This window comes from Arachis hypogaea, chromosome 14 (assembly GCF_003086295.3).
Source record: "Arachis hypogaea cultivar Tifrunner chromosome 14, arahy.Tifrunner.gnm2.J5K5, whole genome shotgun sequence".
Taxonomy (NCBI): Eukaryota; Viridiplantae; Streptophyta; class Magnoliopsida; order Fabales; family Fabaceae; genus Arachis; species Arachis hypogaea.
In genome coordinates this window covers 93,497,579-93,520,263 of record NC_092049.1, presented here as the reverse complement: position 1 = coordinate 93,520,263, position 22,685 = coordinate 93,497,579, and the positions used below count along the sequence as shown (strand labels likewise).

Sequence of the window (22,685 nt, the reverse complement as noted above, 5' to 3'; positions counted from 1 at the left end):
GTGTACAGGTCCACTAGCGAACACAGGTCTGTCCACTGGCATCTGCTCTAGTCCCTCTACTGAAGGACTCAGCTGATCTCCTAACTACGCCCTCGCAAAAGTGATGTAATTGGCTCGGAAGGAAGATCCCATCAAGCTGAAGTGCGGGAACATACGCCTCATCTAGTTCCGTTAAATGAATGAATGATGATGGTTAGATGAGTTTTAATTAAGTGAATGGTGAGTTGTCAAGTAAGTGGGGCATGTGTCATGTTTTGGAAGCTGCTGAATCAAAGATTCAAGTCATAAATATGTTAAATGGATAATTATAAAAGTAAATTTATTAGAACACAAGTAATAATACATATGGAGATAAATATATATAAGTTACTACTATAAATAACATTAGTAACATAATAATTATAAGAAATAAAAATATATGATGAAGCATTAGCAACTCTAAATTCATCAAGAATACCAATATTCACTTATATCGCGGATATCAAACCTGATAATAATATTATTGTCAAAACTCTATTTTAATTATAGCATGTAAAATAAAATAATAACATAATAATAATAATATTACATTATTATTTATTTTATTTTCGAAATCCATAACCGACTCGTCAAAATAAAACTAATAGTTGAAAAACCGAAATCTAGCAAAACATCTTCTAGTTGTAAAACCTTATGGCGTTATATTTTTTGCCTGAAGCTCGTTTCGTTGACTTTAAGTTCTTCCAGTTTTCCTGTTGCATGAAATTTTTCCTGCTTTTGGCACTTTCTTTCTGGAACTAAATGGGGAAAGATAGAATATTTAATTATGTTATTTTTAACTTGATTAATCTTAATGGTGCCTGTAAATGTATTTTCTGATGGAAGTTTGTGTTCCTCGGTATAATATTCTTATCCAATTCTAATTGTTTTTTAATTGATTGCTTTTAAATGAAGACATTGGTAAAATTTACGAGAAAGAAGTATTAAAGGAGTCGATGCATTCCCCTTTACATTCCTGATTTTAGATTTGTTTTTATGTAAACTTTATTGAGTGATAAATTTGTACTTTTAATTCATAATTTAAATTCTGTAGGTATTTTGATTTTCTAATAGAAACATTATTAAAGAGCAAAAATGATGAAAGTATTTTTTAGTTTGTATTTAGTTTGATATCTATTTTTCAATTTCGTTATTTTTTATATAAAAAAAATGATAAAGAGATAAAAGAAGCCAATGACTTTAATAGGTTTATTGAAAGTAACATAAAAGAAGAAAGATTTGGTGGCCCGTGGACTAATTCTAAAGTAAGACCACAAGACCACAGCCCTATAAGGCCAAACATATTGACACCACTAGATTTCATTAAAATATATTAATTTCAAGTTTATCGTTGGAGCAATTAATGAACCAATTTATCTTCTTTCCTTTAATATGAACTCGCACAGCAGCACAGGTACACCGTATATATGAAACACCACCATACATGGCAAGCGATCATTTTGTAGTCTACCAAAACAGCAATCATAGCTCAAAATGAAGGAAAATCAATAATAAAAAAGAAACTGAGAATCTTGCAAGTTTGCATCACCGATCTCTTACATTTTGCAATTAAATTTTCAATTAGGGGTGCTCCTGTGGTGACAGTCTAGCTTACAGCATTTGTCAATGATATTATAAATAACCTCCAAATGCCTCCTATTCATATAATAAGCAATGAAAACAGTGTACTTTACAAACGCAAGAACCTTGGAAATTTACTGTCTGCTGATAACTTCCAATGATATGCATTCTTCACAAGTGTCCATTCCAATTGAACATTACATTAACTGAACAGCAGCAGCACCTAAAACAAGATTACCATCAAAACTATCATTTTTGTTTCTGTTTTTAGGGCTATCAAAATATCAATGTGTTTTCAATCTTGTTCAAACAGAAACTACATCAGTTTTGCAATAAACTTGGCACTACAATAGTCAACTCAAGCAAAAAAAAAAGGTTAGAAACCTGAAATTCGCACAAGATACCCAACGCCACAATTATACTGAAAATTTTGATACCCTGAAAGGAGCAAGATATGTCAACGTGCCACATGGTCATTTTAATTCAGCCTGGAATATTAAGAATGTTCTGAATTCAATTTTCTATGGGTAACCTAAATTATGGGAATTAATGCAAAAATCAATCTAACAAGAAGAGAATTGACATAAATTAGGCCAAAAGTTTGGGCAACGCCTCAACCTCAAGTTGCCCAAGATATCTTGGAGTAAGGGTTCACTAGACTTCCACGGAATGAAAATTAAAGTTTTAAACATATACCAAAATCTGTCCCCAAATGGCCAGCGGCAAACCCTTAAATGGAGCTCCGATCCGCGACGGATTAGTCCTTGGCCTGTCGGGCTGGGGGATACCGTGGGCAACCAAAAAATCTGTCCCCAAATGTCACTACTAGAATCTCTCTCCGACAACAATCCTGAAAAGACCTATGTGCCCGGCTCCACCCCTTGTAAATCTGATCACCTCCTCCCTCAATGAACCAACCATGAAAACTCCGAAGTTTGACTAAAGTTTTCAGAGTAGCTCATTCTTCAATTATTTGAACCTTATCCCTATCGACCTTGATCCTTCCATACTTCTTCAGAGAGCCATACGACTTATTCTTCTACATAACTGTCAGCACTTCCCACAAATGATGTATATGTTAACCCTATCAAGAACTCCTATAATTTTAATACAGAATAATCAGATAATTGGAGGTCAGCTTCATTCATTTTTGGAAAATCCTTAGTACCACAAAACCTATCAAAAAATATTATCTGGAAGACCCCTCATTGGTTTTGTCTTCCAGCTCACCTTGACCATTGGCATATTTATCAGGCACTACTGTCAACAGGGACCATTTCTTATCACCACCAGCTCTAACATCTAGTCACTGCCACAATCAGGATTCCTAGGCCTCTTCACAACACATTCTATACTGGAGTCTTTATCTCCAATAACAAGCCCAACCTTTTGGCCTGCATTAAGTATCACCTCTTCTAGAATGTCCATAAACTCAGAACCTGCCATCCTTGACAACGAAATTCAGAGACTCTTAAATACTTAAACAGCCACCAAATCGAAAAACGATCTGTTGGAATCCCAAGGATCATCACTAATCAGTCCTGCATTGGACAAAAACGGAATAATGCATAATTAGGACATAGGAATACTATCAAATTTTCTCTCTTAAGCCTCTTGGTCGAGACTGACACAACTTTAGGTTCTCTTCACCGCCTTGCCTGTGCTAATGTTTTTGAAAATGGTGGTTGGCTAGGATGAAAATTTGAAAATGTTCCCCACATTTATAGGAAGGATTCTGATGTTATCTTATAATTGAAAACTACAAGACTCATGTTCATTATCTTAAAATTGTGGGTCAACACAAAATCTCAAGCTCATTTTCCTAGTTTCTCTCTTAAATCTATTGATTAAAATTTCATTGAACTTCGGAGCTAATTCCACACTTAACTGAACATGTGATAGGCTCTACACCAAAATCCACTTCTAACTTGTCAATGCATAACTCATACAGTACAAGATAAGAATCATAACGGTGTTTGCATTCTACATCATCTCATCTTAAAGCACACGCCCAATCATCATCTAGGCCTCTTTGCGTTCAGGGTCAGAACAATGTTTTGAACAAGAAATCCATCAAAGCATCACCCCAAATGCAAACTTAAGATACAGTAATACCAAAGACTTTAAACAATTGAATCCCCACCACCCCCTCCCTTTTCCCCCTCTTTTATTGTTGTCTCTTGTCTTTCCTCTTCTCTTCTCTGCTGATCTGCTCCATGTGGTATCTTCATGTTCCAGTTAACAAATCAATCCATGAGAACCATTGCTCCCACATGACACTAGCCATACAACAACCTCTAAATCTCTAATGTTGATAGACCTACAGATTAGTGTAAAGCTGAAAAGAAAACACCACGTAGGTTGAAGAAATTTTGTATTTTAATTCAACCTCTAATCATGAGACAATCCAAATACAGCGTATTTAAGGGTGGCTAGCCTAATTTTTGATAAAAATTAAAACGACCAAATACAAAGACTGATGCCAAAAACATGGTTTAAGGGTGGCTAGCCTAATTATTGATAAAAATTAAAACGACCAAATACAAAGACAGATGCCAAAAACATGGAAATTTGATGCCATTAGTTATTTCTAACAATAACACGAATGAAGCAGAGTTCACAATTTGGGCAAATAATTTTGCCTTGTTGCAGTCCATGTCACTCATGTCCTAAATTATAGTAAATAAACTTCCAAGAATCTCTGACTCTACCCTAAAGAAGGCTAAACTAAAGCCTAAAGAAATCTTATCTTTTGTAAAACTATATTGCGTCACTGTAACTTTGGTTCATTTGATTGGAAAATTGGATTAATGCAAAAGCTATGCAAGCTTCCTACTCGACTTACTTTCCTAGCATTAGATTCATGTTATCCCATGGGGACAGTTACATTTTCCCTCAATCCACCCCTTACGTGCAATCCTAACAAGTCAAAACTTCTAACAGTGCAAGGATCAAGACATAGATAAGCACAAAGTCATACTCATGAAACTCTCTTTCCCCAATACAATAATAGAAAACCCCCAATAACTGCACAAATTCAAAACCTAAAGAGTGATACTGTATATTGCTAAAGATGAGATTTAACTATTTTTTTGGTTATACCAATATACCATGCAGGTAGCTCCTCAAGTTCAACCTATTTGAACAACTGTGAAACTAACCCCCATTTGACAATGAAAGTGCATTCTATGTCTATATCCCAGAGGTTCCACAGAATACAGAGATTGATGTATCAAATCTGCTATAAGAGTTGAAAACAAAAATGCAACTAGGACTTGAGAGGCACATTTCAACAAGTAGCATTTCACAAATGTTGTAGAACACAATTTACAAAATAATTTAACCTGTGAAAACACGAAGGTAGAAAGCACTCACATCCAAAACCAAAAAGATTATGTAAGCTACAGCCTATAGCTCACTATAATTGCGCCATACTGCACGAAATTCTTCTCGGAATGTGTTTAGACGTGCTTTCAAGTTAGGGGTTCTAAAGCTTGCATGCAGGATGGTAGCTGAAAAGAGTGAGGACAATAATCAACAAAAAAGTAAGAAGTTAAATAAGAAGTTAAATGCTAGCAATGAAAAATATTAAAATTTCTGAGCATGAAATTTACCAAGAAGACCAAATGCAAGTGCCCACAAAACAGTTAGAAGACCAGCAGAGACAAACCAAAGGATGAAACTTGCTGCATGAAAAGGGGAAGGACTATTAGCAAAGTTATCTAAACAACAAAGGTCTAAAGAATGACATTTGAAACAATAACACGAGCTATTATATTAGAAAGAAAGTAATCATTTACCAGAAGAAAATATCAAGACAAACACCCAACGTGGCCGACCACATATATAAATCGCTCTCTTAGATGATGGACGTCCCCGTATAACAGGCCTGAAGTTTCAATCGTTACCAAGGGTGCACTAGAGTCCAAAGATCTCCAATGACAATATAAATCAGAGATACTTACGTAAGGGGAGGTCTCATCTTGGCAGCTAAATGTGGTGAAAACTGCCTAACTGTTCTTGTCACTCTCTCACTAAAGGTACCTGCAAAGCTGCGAAAAACTACAAATCAGATATGAAAAGAATAATGTGTGTATATATATAACAGGAATTGGAAAGGATTTGGTTACACATTCTTTCCTAAATACCCTTCATCATATACAATTTATAAAAGAAGTTTTGTTAAATCCAAGAGTTGAACCCATGACCTTTTGATTTTAGTATAACATACTATCCTGGCTAAACTCAAATTTTTTATTATTGTTTACATTTAATCATTAATACTTATTAATACACTAGTATATATATATATATATATATATATATATATATATATATATATATATATATATATATATATATATAAAAGGAGGGGGGAAAAAAGTAGCAATCAGTTAAGCACTTTTACAAAGTAAAAATGTGACAGATAAGTTGAAGACTTCATAGTTTAAACTTTCGCAAACTGATAGATCCACTGATTTATGTATAACATCAGTTAAAATATTTTAGAAATTGTACAGAGGTAAATCTTATCAGGAACTTTACTCTTTTAAGCCCTTGCCATTTGAGAATAACCAAATATTAATATATCTCGTTTTTATCCATCTCTCCTTTCCTTCTTATCAATATCGCAGCCAAAGATAAACTATTTTATTTTTCCATGAATTTATAGAACTCTCTTTCCATGGATACAAATCCCTGATCTATTTTCCAAAAAGATCAAATGAAAAATGCCATGTTGAAGTTCTCAATAGTCAAAACTAAACAAATCATTAGCCCGTTACTAATTTTCTTGGACCACCCTCTACATCTAACCATAAGACCACCTCAACTCTAATGCAGTCTTTTCTAATCTTTTCTATTTGCTTCCCACTCATCCATCTAAGCATCCCCATTTCCCTATGCAACATTACTGCTCTAATGGTTGTACCATGAGATTTACGTTTAAGATTTACCCACTATAGCGACCTAACCATAATTTGTCAGTATAAAGGTACTATAACCATAATTTTCTTATTATCCTCAAAACAAATGCAAGGACGAAGAAGTCAAAAAATGGATTTAACATTATATTCATTATGATGCATGATGGGTACTGATCCTGTTGTAAGTTATGTAACAACAACAAATAACATAGCTTTATCTCACTAGGTAGGACCAGCTGGCCAGCTACAAAAAACCAGTCCATATTAAACTTTTTTCCTTAAGGTTTCTAAGAAGCATGTTTCTGTATGAAGTTACACTATGAAGATTACACAATAATATTGTAAATAAAAGATGCATAAACACATTAATTATATCATCATAGCTATACCCAGCAAAATATGGCATCTGCATTGCATAAACATAAAATATAAATTGGTGGATTCTTGATTGAACTGTATCGCTAAAGTATGATCTTGGGCTATTTGATCTAAAATTGAGGCATGTGTTACTATTTTTGCACAACTATAAAATCCAGTGTCTGGATACCAAGCCTAAAGTAGGCAAAAGAAACCAAAATGCAAAATGTTCAACAGATACAAAAGTTTTGCCCCCTAACTAGTCCAGCACCATTGGACTTACCTAATGTTTGTTAAAACAAGTGAACTCTGAAAACAATCGTATTTTGTTGTTTTATTTATGAAGAGTAACACAGCTAACCTGTCATTTAGGAAAGCGATGCTAAGGGCGGTAAGAAGCGCAGCTACTATAGCCAGTGGCCTCCGAAGAAAACCCAATACTGCAATTTGAACCTCAGATGTGAGACAGGAAGGATTTCATCAAAACCTTGAAAATGAACAAATGATATTTCATTATAACTACTTACTGAGAACAGAAACAATCAAAAGGAAGTAGTTGGTCCGATAGCTGCAAACACAAGCATAACAACATTATTGTCCAATCCAAAATACCTTCCCTTAGTGATAGTAAGCTATTTGCCACAAACACAAACACATCAAGAAATTATTATTGCTGGAAAAAAAAAAAGAAAAGAAAAAGATATCCTATCATATCATATAAAGAAACTCATCAAGATGTGGAAAAAGGTTAAGGACACAAGATATGATTAAAATAACAAGATATGATTAAAATAACAAATAGATAAAATAAATTACATTTCGCATCCTAATAATTTTAGTTAAGCTATTAAAATCTGAAGCTTTTTCAGTGATTTCAATAACAAAATTTAGTTCCTTTGGGTGAATCATACAATAAAATTCCAGTTTCAAATTTTCGAAATTGTAATGATTGTTAAGATGACAACTGAATTATAAACAAGATTGTTTGTAAGGGAACAAGAAGTAAGGTACTAGTAGAGATTGCATTTGAAGCGGCTATCCCATTTGGAGGAGGATCTCGGCACCGTGAACCGCGAGAAGAACTCCGACAAGGGACGCGGCGGCGACGACCAGTCCACCTCCCGGAGAGCGTCCACCAGATCCTCCGCTGTAACATTTCCCCAATCCATGACTGCCTCTCTCTCTCTCTCTCTGTATGATTGATGCGAGAGAAAAAAAACCCTAGCTATGCGAGAATCAAATTGAATACAAGAAATCGAAGGAAGGGGAAGAAGGAAGTGTTCAAAGTTAATAAGAAAACTGAAGAGTGAAGAAAACAAGGGAAATGAAGGGGGGGCCAAAAAACAAAGCGAGATTGTTTTCTATTCTATTTTGTGTTGCTTGACTTGTATTCTTTGTTCATATTTTTAAGATTTTTAAAAATGTATCAGAAAAATTGATTTCATAGATGTTTGAGCCCGGATTCGAACCCGAAACCTCTAATGTATGAGACCAGCGGGATAAGTGTATACTATAGGATTTTCATTTTAAATAAATAAAAAAATATTTTATTTACTGAAATAAATAATTTATAAAATAATTACGAAAATAGGTCGCATCTCTTATCTCGTTTACAGTGTAAATTGATACGTGATAAATTATAATGTTTACAGTGTAAATGAAATACAGTAAGATATTTTTAACAGCTATAAAAGAATGTGCAACCCTTGATATTCTCCACATATATTTCATATCTTCTTCTCTTCCGTTTTTTTTTTCCAAAAAATAGACAAAAATGTCCAGTAGTAGTGGATATGTGGTTGTCTGTGTGTATCCCAATTATTGTATAAGAAACAGTGACAATGGGGTGATATTTGAGTGTGATAATCCATTGCTGTTACACACTCGGTGAGTAAGTTCCTTGTCTGAGTTGAATAGTCTAATATTGAGTAACTTTGGTGGTTTAGAGAGAAAAGAGATCGGAAGAGGTAGGGTATAGGTTGCTAGCACCGTTCAAAAATAGAGTTTTTCGGTTTCGTCTATGTCGCCTCCATGACGACGAGTATGTGCGCCTCATGTTTGACATCCATGGGAGAATCATGGCGGAACAAGTAATGGAGCTTTCTGCGGAGGTTAGTGATGTTGGTGGCAGTGGATCTGTCCACTCGACCTTTGTGATGGATGACCCACCTCTTGCACCACCATTAATTCATGTTGCTAGTCCAGTGAAAGACATGAATGTGGATTATGAAGACTCTGGCAAGGAGTATTTTGCGGATAGCAACGATAGTGGTTTTTCTGAAGATGAGGAGGAGGAGGAGTTTGTGCAAAAGACGTCAGCCGAGGCAGCAGTCCGCTATGTTTCGCCCTCCCCCTCCCACCCGATTTCGACGTTATCAAATGTACCAAGTCATTATCATGCATTGCATATTGACGCAATGCATGAGAAATCTTTGTTTTCTAACACTGGAGAAGATTATTACAACCTAAACAGTGGGGTGGAGTTTTGGGCCGGCTACAGATTCAAAAGTAGAGATGCAGTAATGTAGGGTGTAAAAAACTACAGCATTTGCAGAAGTCCTAAGTACCAAGTTGTCGAATCGGATCTATTAAAGTACCATGTGCATTGCCACCAATCTGTAGCTGGATGTCCTTGGAGTCTCCATGTAGCCCTCTAACAGAATCTCGAATATTGGTGAGGTCAAGTTTAATTGTGGCATATTTACTCATTTATGATTGTTATATCTGGTGTAGTTTCCAACCATAAATGTTTTATTTCGTTAGGGAGGTCCGGAGGATTGGTGGATCGCATACGTGTTTAGCACCCAATATGTCCCAAGACCACCGACAGTTGGACAACACCCTCATCTGCAATGTCATCTTATCGTTGATATAGTCCAACCCATCCATCAGCATTCCTGTCCTACAGGATGTAGTTCGGCAAAGCTATCACTTCAAACCCTCATATAGAAAGGTCTGGATGGCGAAGCAAAAGGCAACTGCACAAATATACAGGGACTGGGAGGAGTCATACAACAAAGTGCCGAAGCTGCTACACGTACCGCAGAGTTTTTGTTCTGGAACAATATGTGAGTTCAGGGTCTTACCTTACTATGATGGGCACCTTATGGTCCATGACTGTAGCATATTTGACAAAGTATTCTGGGCCTTCTCATTTTGTATTGGGCTTTCATGCATTGCAAACCGTTTGTTTCTGTCGATGAAAATCCCTGGTATATATCCAAGACATTAATAGCGGAGTGTAGCCAGCTATTCTATCGTGCCTCGATGTGCTGTAGAGCACAGAAAATGGTTGGTCTATGCAAGCACTGCCGAACCCCAAGACAGACCACAGCACGTCTGAAAGTCGGCAAGTAGTTGCAGCCACCAGAGATGGACCAAATTGTTCGACTTGTTAGTCATCAGGTAACCCCCATCAGTAACATGATGTAACACCTAACATGATGTAACACCTCGCATACTCTCAGAGGGTGTCTGGATTAACGGTATCGGGCATATGTCAGACTCGCTCCTGAAGTCATGTCAGCTTCAAGGAGAAAGACTCCTTCCTCTGCGCTTCCTGCTGCTGAATCACTGGAGGCCTGCCACCAAATAGTTTCTCCACCAACTCCCAGGTCTCAGTGCCGTACCATCTGTAGAAATCATGGAAGCACCCCACTGGCTCTCCATGCGCGCGTAGCTGATAAGGGAATTTTTGATGGTATAGAATTTCACAAATGAAATCTCGTTGCAAGTATAGTTCTAAACCAACAAACAATCCTCTCATGCAAAAATTTGTTTGTCACAAGTATAGACCCCAATAAAAATAATAACCGAAATATTCAAATCTCGGGTCGTCTCTCAAAGAAATTGCAGGAAAGTGTTCTTGTTATTGGTTATGGGACAAGTATTTTAGGGTTTTGAATAAGGGACATGAAAGATAAACTGCAAGAAAGTAAATGAAACTCAAATGATAAAAAGGTCTTGGCAAGGATTGATGGTTAAGGATCTTTATCCTTGTTACTAACCACAACATGATACTTGTAAGGATCAATCTCATTAAGTCATCCTCTAACAAGTGAAGGAAATTCAAATGAGTTACACAAATCCTAATCCATAAGTCCTAGCCACTCACTAATTAACTTAGTGAAAGCTAGAGTCAATGGACACCAATTGTCACGACTTAGACATTAGCAACTCAAGTTCACTTAAGTTACCATCCCAAGCCAAGAACACAAAAATCCACTCTAACATCCTTTCAAGCATTTAATCAAACACTTGGAAGGCATAAAAGGAAAGCAAGATAAGGTTGCAAGAAATTTAAATCTACAACTACCAATTGCAAGAAATTAACAACAACAACTCAAATCAACAATAAAGGAACATGAAACATAAATTGCATTAAAGAAAAATAAAAGGAACAAAGTGCATTAACAACAAAGTAAACAATTACAAGAAGCAAAATACTAAACAAGGAGAGTAAAAGTAAGGGAACAAGAAATTAGAAAGGAAAAGTAAATCAAAGCATGAATTAAACCTAGATCTAAGAAATCCTAATCTACATCTAACCTAATTCTAGAGAGAAGAGAGAGCTTCTCTCTCTAGAAACTAACTAAAGCATGATGAAAAACTAAACTATGTGCTCCCCCTCCCCCCTTGACTCCTCTTGATTTCTGCATGTAATAGGCTCAGAAAATGAGTTGGATCTGGGCCTGGGGAAGCTCCGAAATCGCCCCAAACGTTTTTACTTTAATGAAGTCACGTGCGAGCATCGATGCGTACGCATGGGTCACGCGTATGCGTCGATTGGCATTTTTACTTCCCACGCGTACGCGTCGCCATGCGACTCCATATTCACGCGTGCGCGTAACCCACGCGTGCGCATCGGTGAATGCACTCCCAATCCTTGATTTTCCATGATTTCTCCACTTTGCATGCTTTTCTCTTCATTCCTTTGATCCATTCCTAGCCTTTTGAACCTGAATTCACTAACAAACACATCAAGGCATCTAGTGGAATCAAAGATGAATTAAAATTAACCAATTAAGGGCCTAAAAAGTATGTTTTCACACTTAAGTACAAATTAGGAGAAAATCATGAAACCATGCTATTTCATTGAATAAATATGGGAAAAGTTGATAAAATCCACTCAATTAAGCATAAAATGTACCACGAAATAGTGGTGCATCAAATCTCCCCACACTTAAACCAAACATGTCCTCATGCTAAACCAAGAAAGAGACAAAGGATATCATCATTTATTCAATACAAATAAACTATATGCAATCTTCCTATATGCAACTACCTAAATGGATGCAATTACTTAGTCAAAATAAATCAGCTTCCAAGAAAGCATATATAAGCATATGGGCTAAAGGTATTAACAACCAAGCTAAACCCACAATTGAATTGAGTTATTAAAGATTTTACAAACTTACAAGAAAAGTGATGATTCTAGGTGAAAACATGTAATTGAGCGATCGAACCCTCACCGGATGTGTATCCGCTCTAATCACTCAAGTGTATGGTGTTGATCCACTCAATTCTCCCCTAATCATGCTTTCCAAGACTTGTTTTTCATCTAACAATCAACAATTATTTCATGCATGCATACAAATATCATGAGGTCTTTCCACAAGGTTGTAATGGGGCTAGGGTCAAGGTAGGGTGCATATGATCAAGTGAGCTTGAAATTTGAATCTTTGATTAACTTAAACTTTCCACCTAACCTATATAATAACCTATACAATTCTGAACAAACCTAACTACCCATTCTTCACTTTTTTCACACACTCATGCATTCTTTTCTTGATCACAACTCATATGCATTGATATTATTGAACTTTACTTTGGGGCATTTTGTCCCCTTTTTATTACTTTTCTTTTTCTTTTATTTTCTATTTTTTCTTTTTATATATATATATTTTTTTTTTCTTTTTTTTTTCTCATTTTTTTTCGTTTCGCAATAAAGTATATACAAAAGTATCAATGCATATGGTTTTACATTTAATTAGCACATGAGTATGTACCCATTTTCCAAGATCTTTAATGAAAATACCAAACACACCTTTTTTTCAACCAATGTCCCAAGTTTCCCCACACTTGAATGATACACACTCACTAACCTAAGCTATCAAAGATCCAAATAACGGATATTTATGATTTTTCGCTTCAAGGCTTGTAATGTGCTAATATTAAGAACAAGTGGGTTAATCGTAGGCTCAAAGTTGGTTAACAATGGAAGATAAAAAGTAAGGCTGTTTGGGTAAGTGAGCTAATTGAAACAATGGCATCAATCATATAAATACATGTCTACACAAAATAATGGACATAAAGAATCAAACAAATCAAAGATTACAATCAAAGAAAGAGAATAATCACACAAGAAGGAAAAATAGTGGTTATAAGATGTAACCACACAATTAGGCTCAAATCTCACAAGCTTGTGTTCTTAGCTCGAAACATGTTCCACAATGTATAGTTCAAGCAAGTTCGATGAAAAATTTTTACTCAAATCAATTAGGGTGCTCAATAGATAAAATTTTTGAAAAATTTCATTATTTTGACTAAGCTTATTATGTATATATATATATATATGCGAAATAAGAAAATGCAACAAAAAATCTTAAAAGACTAAAAATGAAATGCAAAAGTGTTGGGATTAGAAATTTGTCACCCAAAAGCGCCGACTGGTCGGACGACCTCTCCACACTTAAAAGTTTACACCGTCCTCGGTGCATTCAAAGATGAGCAAGGGGGTACGGCGACTTGCCGAGTTGCCACCTTCAGCTGGTGGATCAACCAGTTGCTGCATGTTCTTTGTCCCGCTTCCGTTTTAGCTTATAATGACTCATCCTGAAAATAGAAGATAGGATAGTAAGAAAAGTAAATGCAAAAGTAAGGAAGCATAAATTGTTGGAATGAGGTAATGATCACTAGAATGAAGTGAGTGACCCAAAGTGTGACATGGATAAAAGTAAGTGTGTGAATTCTAAGATGCATGCGGTCTAGAACACCCACTAGCATGGAAGCTATGTCACAATTACACAAAAAAGAACATGCACTTCAATCATTCTAGTGTGCTTGAGATGCTCTAAACTCGTAGATCAAAACAACCACACAAGCAATAAAGAAGCATGAAAGCATTCAAGCCAAAAACATGTGGATGCATATGATCAAGAAAAACAATGCATTAAAATAAATGCACAACATCCATCAAGAAATTGCCTGCTCAAATAAAAGAATTCAAATCACATGTTGGCCAAATCATGTAATTCAAAAGACTAAAAAAGCTTGAAGGCAATGTCATTCACTTGGTATTCACAGTTGTGCAACAAAGAGACTCAAAACCAAGTATCAAAATATAACCTCAACAATAAAATCCAACAATGAATATCCAAAATCATTAATGCTAAAATAGCATTCAGTTAGTAATAAGTAGCAATAAACAGCAAACAATATTAATAATCCAACACTTATTATGAAAAACAAAAAATTGATGAAAATTAAACTAACTAAACAACAAACTATCTAAAAGGAATGGTTGTAAATGGTGTTTGGTAGTGTTGGATGATGGGTAAGAGAAGAGAAGAAGAGAGAAGAAGGAAAGAAATGGAGAGAAGATGAGAAAAGAAGGTGATGAAGAAGTGCAATCCACGCGTGTGCGTGCAGCGACGCGTGCGCGTGGGATGGTGAAATGGGAGCGACGCGTACGTGTGTATCACACGTACACGTGTGTCACGCGTACGGCTTATTCAGAGAGACGACGCGTACGCGTGGGTAGGCTTGTGCCTCGCGCACAAAACGTGCACAAAGTAGGCATAAATCTCTGGATTTTATATGAAGGTGAGAATTTTGGATCCACACATACACGTGAATGATGCGTGCGCATGGATGGTCGAAAAGCTTGGGGGCACGCGTACGCGTGGGTGACGCGTACGCGTGGATGGTGCTCTGTTTTTTCAAAAAATTTCCAAGTTCTTGCACCAAACCAAGCATTCCAAACCTCCAAACAGCTACTAAAACACCATAAAACCTTATTTAACATACCAAACTACCAAATAAACTCAACAAACCAATCAAAACAAGAAATTAAACCAATTCTACCAATATTTACAAAAGAGAAAAATGAAAAGATGTTACCATGGTAGGGTGTCTCCCACCTAACATTTTTATTTATTGTCCTTAAGTTAGACTTATGGGGAGCTCCTCATCAAGGTGGCTTGTGCTTGAAGCCATCTGTGAACATCCACCAATGCTTGAGTCTCCAATAAGCTCCATTCTTCAAAATCAATAGCTCTAAGCTTTGATGGAGTTCTTCACAAACCATGAGCTCCCAAAATTGATTCTCCTTATGCGATCCGGGATCTCACACTTTGTTTTGACACTCGTCTTTAAATTGATCATCATTAGTCCATCCGGGTGCTAAGCAAGATGAATTCTCAATGAAGCAACCCTTGCTTTTTTAAGCCTTGAGCATGCAACTATCATGAACTTTGATTCACAATGCCAACCACTAACCATCTTTCTTTTGCTCTTAAAGCCACAAAGAGCTCTAAGTTGTCCATCTGTCTCAAGTAAATTATATTCAAGTGGGCTAATTAAGCTTAAAGATGAGAGATTTACCCACTTGAATGAAAGAATGGATGGTGATGGTTTGGGAAGAGGTGTTTCCAATGCCCTTACAAGCTCCACTCCCTTGTGTTCTTCCTTGATTACTTCCACCTCTAAGCAAGCTTCTTCAATTCCAACCTCTTCCTCTTGATAGCTTCCTTTCAACTCAATCTCTTCTTCATTGCTTACCAAGGACATGGGAGGTCGTACCAATTCTTCTTTAATCTCTATGTCAAGTCCAATGGGGGAGGATTCAATTGTAGATAAGAATTCACCAATGATTGAATCCATCTCTTGATTAACCTCTTCAAAATCTTCAACCATGATATGTTTTGGAGGTTGTACACCCTCCTTAACATCAATTTCAAGTTTCGTGGAAGAGGGCTCCATGATGCTGCATTCCCATGGATTTTTAACATCTCCTAAATCTTCTACCACTTCTTCCTCTTCTTCAACAATCATAACTTCCTCCAATTGTTCCAATACAAAATCTCACTCCTTATTCTCCACCGGAGTTTCTAATCTCTCCTTCATACTATGCTCTTCAAATGATTCTCCACATGTGGCCATGGGAGTTCCTTGAATGCTCAAGCATTGGGAGGCCAATCGACTTGCTACCTCATTTAAGGCGGTCGTGAACTCTAGTACCTCCATTTGCATCTCTTCTTGCCCTTAAAGGATAAGACTAAGGGTTTCATCTATTGGAGATTGGGGTGGATAGGAGGGTTCATTTTTTTGGATAAAGGGTTCATAATAGGAAGGTGGTTCTTCTTGGTAAAGGTATGGAGGTGGTGTATATGAAATTTGTGGTCCTTGGGAGTATTGATGTTGGAATTGTGGTGGCTCTAGGGATTTTCTTACATAATGGTCACAAGAATGAGGTAAGGGTGATTGGTTATATGATGGATGAGGGTCATAGGAAGGCATTTGGTAGAAAGGGGCTTGTGAGTATGGTTGAGGACTATGTTGAGGATGAGGCTCATAGGCATGTGGTGATGGTTGTTGACAAGTACAATGAAGATTACCACATCCACTAGATTGATATGCATAAGGAGTGGAAGTATACCTATACGAAATCGGAGGAGGTTGTTGCCAAGAAGATTGTCCATAAGCTTGAGGCTCCTCCCACCTTTGATTGTTCCATCCTTGGTGCATATTCTCATTGTAATCTCCACTTCCTACAACATAGTTGTAACCAAACTCATAGCCAAAAGGATGAGAATTCATGATAGCAAGAGCAAGTGAAAACAAAATCAAATAAGAAACAAGAAAACTAAATCCTAAAACTAGCAAAAACTAACAAAGAGACAAAAGGCAAACATACTCACATATACACATATATACAATAACCAATAACAAGCGCACATTTGCAATTCCCCAGCAACGGCGCCATTTTGATGAAGGGATTTTTGATGGTATAGAATTTCATAAATGAAATCTCATTGCAAGTATAGTTCTAAACCAACAAATAATCCTCTCATACAAAAATTTGTTTGTCACAAGTACAAACCCCAATAAAAATAATAATCGAAGTATTCAAATCTCGAGTCATCTCTCAAAGGAATTGCAGGGAAGTGTTCTTGTTATTGGTTATGGGACAAGTATTTTGGGATTTTGAATAAGGGACATGAAAGATAATTTGCAAGAAAGTAAATGAAACTCAAATGATAAAAAGGTCTTGGCAAGGGTTGATGGTTAAGGATCTTTATCCTTATTACTAACCACAACATGATAATTGTAAGGATCAATCTCATTAAGTCATCCTCTAACAAGTGAAGGAAAGTCAAATGAGCTACACCAATCTTAATCCATAAGTCCTAACCACTCACTAATTAACTTTGTGAAAGCTAGAGTCAATGGACACCAATTGTCAAGACTTGGACATTAGCAACTCAAGTTCACCTAAGTTACCATCCCAAGCCAAGAACACAAAAATCTACTCTAACATCCTTCCAAGCATGGGTCACGCATATGCGTCGCAATGCGACTTCAAATTCACACGTGCGCGTCGTTCCACGCATGTGCGTCGATGAATGCATCCCAAATCTTTGATTTTTCATAATTTCTCCACTTTGCATGCTTTTCTCTTCATTCATTTAATCCATTCCTATCCTTTTCAACCTGAATTCACTAACAAACGCATCAAGGCATCTAGTGGAATCAAATGTGAATTAAAATTAGTAAATTAAAGGCCTAAAAAGCATGTTTTCACACTTAAGCACAAATTAGGAGAAAATCATGAAACCATGCTATTTCATTGAATAAATGTGGAAAAAGTTGATAAAATCCACTTAATTAAGCATAAAATGTACCACGAAATAGAGATGCATCAGTAGCCCGAGGTAGTACACAACGTCCTGCAGGGTGATAGTCCACTCACCCAATGGCAGGTGGAACATGTGAGTCTCCAGACGCCAGCACTCCATAAATGTCATGATCAAGGAGTTGTCAAAGACGAAGTCCCTAAGTGGCACCGTGTCATCGAAGCCAACCTCCCTCAAATAAGGGACGATGGCGTTCGGTGGTGCAAGTGTGTGACTCACTCGCCGAGAAAGAAGTAGGTGAGGCCTCTGACAAAAAATAAATTAGAAAAATTAGAAAAATAAAATCCCAATAAGCATTAACATAACAAACTGATTTAACTATTATGTACATTTATTTAGCAAAAGTTTACAAATATGTACTAACTAAATTTATTTAAATAAAACTTTGTACGTTAATAATTACTAAGTTAATTAATAAACATCTTCTCAATACGTTAATTAAAATAAAAATATTTACTAAAGCAATTGATAATCTAATTAACAAACTTTCACTCAATAATTTAATTTAGATAAAAATAAAATTACATAATTGTTTACTTAACAAATTAACTTCATTAACGACTAACTTAATGTTACATCTAAATACATATATTTGCTTAGTCTCATAGTAAATTAAGTTAAAAAATAACTTTTATTTGGATAGTTAATAACTAAATTAATAAATTAACTTCAAGAAAATATCTACCACAACATTTAATATCTAAATTAATAATTATGTGCTTAATAACTTAATTACAAAAAAAATCAGAACCACATTCATTAACACGTACGTAACAAATGGAGTTTCAGTAATACCTAAAATCGTACCTTATCAGTGAACTGTTGCTAATGATACATTCAGCCACCTAAACCATAAATTGTATACTAATGATTGGCAAGTATCCTAACCATGGCTATACATATATGCGATAACATAAACGTGAAGATAACAAAATTAACCGCGAAGTCGGCTGCCCCGATGACGTGCTATGTCGCGTTCAGTCGATTGACGTCCGGATCACGTGCATCTGCGCACGCTATCTTAGAGTTACTCAATAATATGGTCGGAAAAGAATAGAAGAGAGAAAAAAGTGGTTGAGAGGTTGAAAATGGGCCGGAAACATCACTGTGAACGATATGTATATATAGGCCGCACCCACTCTTATCTCATTTACAGTGTAAACAAGATAAGTTTACACATATCTCGTTTATACTGTAAATGAGATATACACATGTCATTTGATCTATCTTATCTCGTTTACACTGATGCGACGTACTTTTGTAATTATTTTACAAATTATTTATTTCATTAAATAATTTTTTTTTATTTATTTAAAAAAATCATATACTATACACGTCTTAACTTCTAAACCCGTTGCAAACTCACCGTGAACTCCTGCTCTGGATGCGCAACCAACATTCTCAAGGTGGTCGCAAACGGCTTTTTATTTTGGGATTTTGGATTTGAAGTTTTACACATAAATAACAATGTCACGCAATTATGTAACTTTTAGAATTTACTACCTCATCCTTTATCACACATAAATTTATTGTTTGTATCTTTAAGATTATTTTGATTCAATGAATCTTTGGGATACCATTTTAAGGATGAACTCTAAAAAAAAAAAAAAAATCCTCACGTAAACTAGATATTATACTTTCAAGTTTAATGTTTTGGCTATCAAGAAAATAGTATCCAGTTGTCAATATCAAGTCTTTCAAAGAGACAACAGGCTTTTAACTTTTAACTATTCCCAAAGAATAGGGAGTAATACTACAAAAAAAAAAAAATGTTGATCATGATTCAATCTAGTAAATCTACTATACCAATAGTGATTAATGCTTATTTGAATGTCATGTAGCTTCCGGAAAAAAAAAAAGAGTTATCAAAATTCCTTTTGTTATATGTTTATGTAATTTTCCGGTAAAAATAGAGAAATTCGTAGTCTACTAGAGAAATCCATGAAACATACAAGCACAAAAGGCATCAGTCATAAAATTTCTATAGCTTCATTAAGTTAATAAGAGCTTAACTGCTAGGATGATCATGAGGATATCTTCAACTTATTTGATCACTCAACAGTGTCTTCAGGTTCTTTGAATTTCTTCATTGATTTTTCCAAGACATCTAAAACAGCAGCACACTATTCGATGTCACCATAATAATGCAAAAACATGAGAAAAAATAGATCATCAGCTTTCTAATATCTGAAAATATATGATGCTTGGTAAATAAAACGGAAACAGTAGATGCTGAAATTTAAATTATGGACATGAATGCATGTAAGCAGGATAGGGATGCTAACTGACAGCAGCAACTATGAATAAATGCAAAACTATATGTAAATCTTGTCCTTGTGACCACATACTACCACCCACATTCTAAAATTACTCATCATAGGAATGACATAGATTTAAAAGAAAATAAAGTAAAGAAGAAAAACAAAAGCAAAATGGATGCGGTTGACTTTGAAGAGCATCAACTATAATTCAAACTAAAGGGAGGAGGAAGAATAATACATCTACAAGTAAAAAGTTGACAAAATTCTAAAAATAGCATAATACAATACAGCATGAGCAGATAAGTTCCCAAGCATAATAGCAATGACAATGCATTTTGTTTCAGCATATCTGCTTTTAGCTTTTTTCCGATGATTAGCATCATTAGAGCTAATGTCCAACTCCACATCACATGTAGATAACGTTGTTTTGCATCAACCAAACCCCCAATGAAAACAGAAAAAATTAAGCAAAAAGATTTCATTACCTTCCTCTAGTGATAGCTGAATTGATCTCTTCTCCAGCTCTATCGCATGTCTGCTAAGTTCCACAGAAGAAAGTGACCGAAGAACTCTCAAAGGACATTGTCAGCCATCTACAAATTCATTAATTTAATAACAAAGGAGTTAAGGGATTATTTCATGGTTTATGGACATACTTAGGATATATTCTTCTTGGTCAGAGTGGTCTAGTTTCCTTAAAAACATCTGCAATTGTTGGTATCGCTCCTCCCAATGCACACTTTTCAATCCCTTTAGATTACCACTGGCAAGGCCAGAAGAAGTTGTCATATAATTCGACTCAACCGGGGGTAGCCTCAGGGGAGATTTCCCAAGAGAAATAGGAACCAAAGGCTTTCTGGATGAGCTCATTGAGGAAGTCAATGGAAAAGGTGCAAATGCTGGAAAACATGAAACCTTTGGCGCCTTTATCAGAGGCTTTAGTTGAGCAGTCTCCTGTTCACAACAAAGCTGGCTCAAATGCTGACAATAAGCATTAATACTTGGATTTTCACAAGCAGTGCTCTTGCCCAATTCTGCCTCTGATTTTCTGCGGACATACACAAGATGTCCATTTGCAGCATTATTTCCGGTAGATTGTTGAATAAGGTGATTCACTGGGAAATCAGGCAAGAGTCTCTTGGAGCCAGAAACATTATTAGAATTAGGGCCAACACCTTTATCCTTCAACAATGAAGAGCTTACAAAGGTGGGCTTTGTCATTTTATCATCACTCTATAGATCTCTCAGAGATGTCTTCCTAACGGCAACATCCAGCTGGTTATCACAATTAGGCAAGTCCATTTTAGAATTGCTCAGACCATACTCACAAAATTGGAACATATACTTTGTTAAACCATCTCCTGTTGGGATTTTTTTAAATAAATAAAATAAATATTTTATTTACTAAAATATGTAATTTGTAGCAATTTTATGAAAATGCACATTTTTTCGTTTACAGTGTAAACAAAATAAGATTGCACGTATCACGATTACACTGTAAATAAGATAAGGCACGAAAGAGTGTGGCCATATCACATTTATATATGTGTTGTGTAAGGGCCTTATCTCGTTTATATTATAAACGAGATAAAAGTAAATGCGGCCTATATATACAATTCATTTACAGTGCCATTTGGAGTTGGTTTTCATCTATTTCTTCAAATTTTCTCCAACTTCTATCCTCTTCTGACCGTATTATCGACTCACTAAGCGTACATGGCGCACGCAGATGCACATAATCCAGACATCAACCGTCTGAACGCGACATGACACATCGCAGGGACAGCCGACTTCGAGGTTAGTGTTGTTGTCTTTGTGTTTATGTTAGAGCATGTATGAGTGAAGCCATAGTTATGGTACTTTTATAGAACTAGTGTACATGACATATGACATGTTAGTTGAATGAATGTATTATTAGGAAGGATTGATAGAGTTTGCTTTTGGTAATTTAAATTTATTTATTAATTTGATGTTTATTAATTTACTAAGTAAATGTTTCTACTCGTTTGTCGAATTTGTTTTTACTTATTTATTAATTTTTTTATTAATTCAATAGATGTGTAGTATTTTGGTTATTAATTATTTAGTATGATTTTTTTATTTAAATTAAGTATACATGTTTACTAATAAAGTTATTAATTAATTAAGTAAATATTTTTATTTAAGTTAATTTATTAAATAAATATTTCTACTCATTTGTCAAATTTATTTCTACTTATTTATTGATTTAGTTATTAATTAATTAGTTGTGTAGTATCTTGGTTATTAATTATTTATTATAATTTTTTATTTAATTTAAATTATTTATTAAGTACATGTGTACTAATAAAGTTATTAATTAATTAATTAAATATTTTTTAAGTTAATTTATTAAGTAAATATTTTTATTTAAGTTAATTTCTTATGTGAATGTTAATTAGAAGTATTTTTTGGTGTTAATTAATCTAGCTTTATAACTTTATAGATTTCTTATTCAACTTTTTATTTTTTATCAGAGGTCTTGGTTAATTTCACATCAGTTTTCTACATCAATATAATACCTCCCAACTATTCCAATTCACTCATTTATTATCAACCAAGTTCAAGCCTACTTAATTTACATGTTACTACTCTAAATCATCATTTTC

At 35.3% G+C, this 22,685-nt stretch overlaps 1 protein-coding gene and 1 pseudogene across 3 annotated transcripts; both read right to left on the bottom strand.

Moving 5' to 3' along the window:
* Positions 1-1,503: 1,503 nt before the first annotated feature.
* LOC112743512 (PRA1 family protein A1) lies at positions 1,504-8,360 on the bottom strand. 3 transcript variants are annotated; one of them, XR_003171994.3, is made up of 9 exons: positions 7,893-8,277; positions 7,409-7,449; positions 7,243-7,321; positions 5,565-5,651; positions 5,400-5,488; positions 5,214-5,285; positions 4,975-5,111; positions 1,984-2,087; positions 1,504-1,822 (listed from the first exon to the last, which is right to left on the bottom strand). XR_003171994.3 is itself a non-coding variant. In XM_025792747.2 (8 exons), exons 1-7 carry the CDS (start codon positions 8,048-8,050, stop codon positions 5,008-5,010), a joined length of 630 nt encoding a protein of 209 aa, XP_025648532.1. In that variant the 5' UTR covers positions 8,051-8,360; the 3' UTR covers positions 1,504-1,822; positions 4,975-5,007. The 3 variants fall into 3 exon arrangements, 1 of the variants encoding a protein (XP_025648532.1); XR_003171993.3 differs by having other exon boundaries at positions 1,984-2,037; XM_025792747.2 differs by lacking the exon at positions 1,984-2,087 and having other exon boundaries at positions 7,893-8,360.
* A 2,038-nt stretch (positions 8,361-10,398) lies between these two features.
* LOC112742764 (uncharacterized) lies at positions 10,399-21,399 on the bottom strand (annotated as a pseudogene).
* Positions 21,400-22,685: the final 1,286 nt, after the last annotated feature.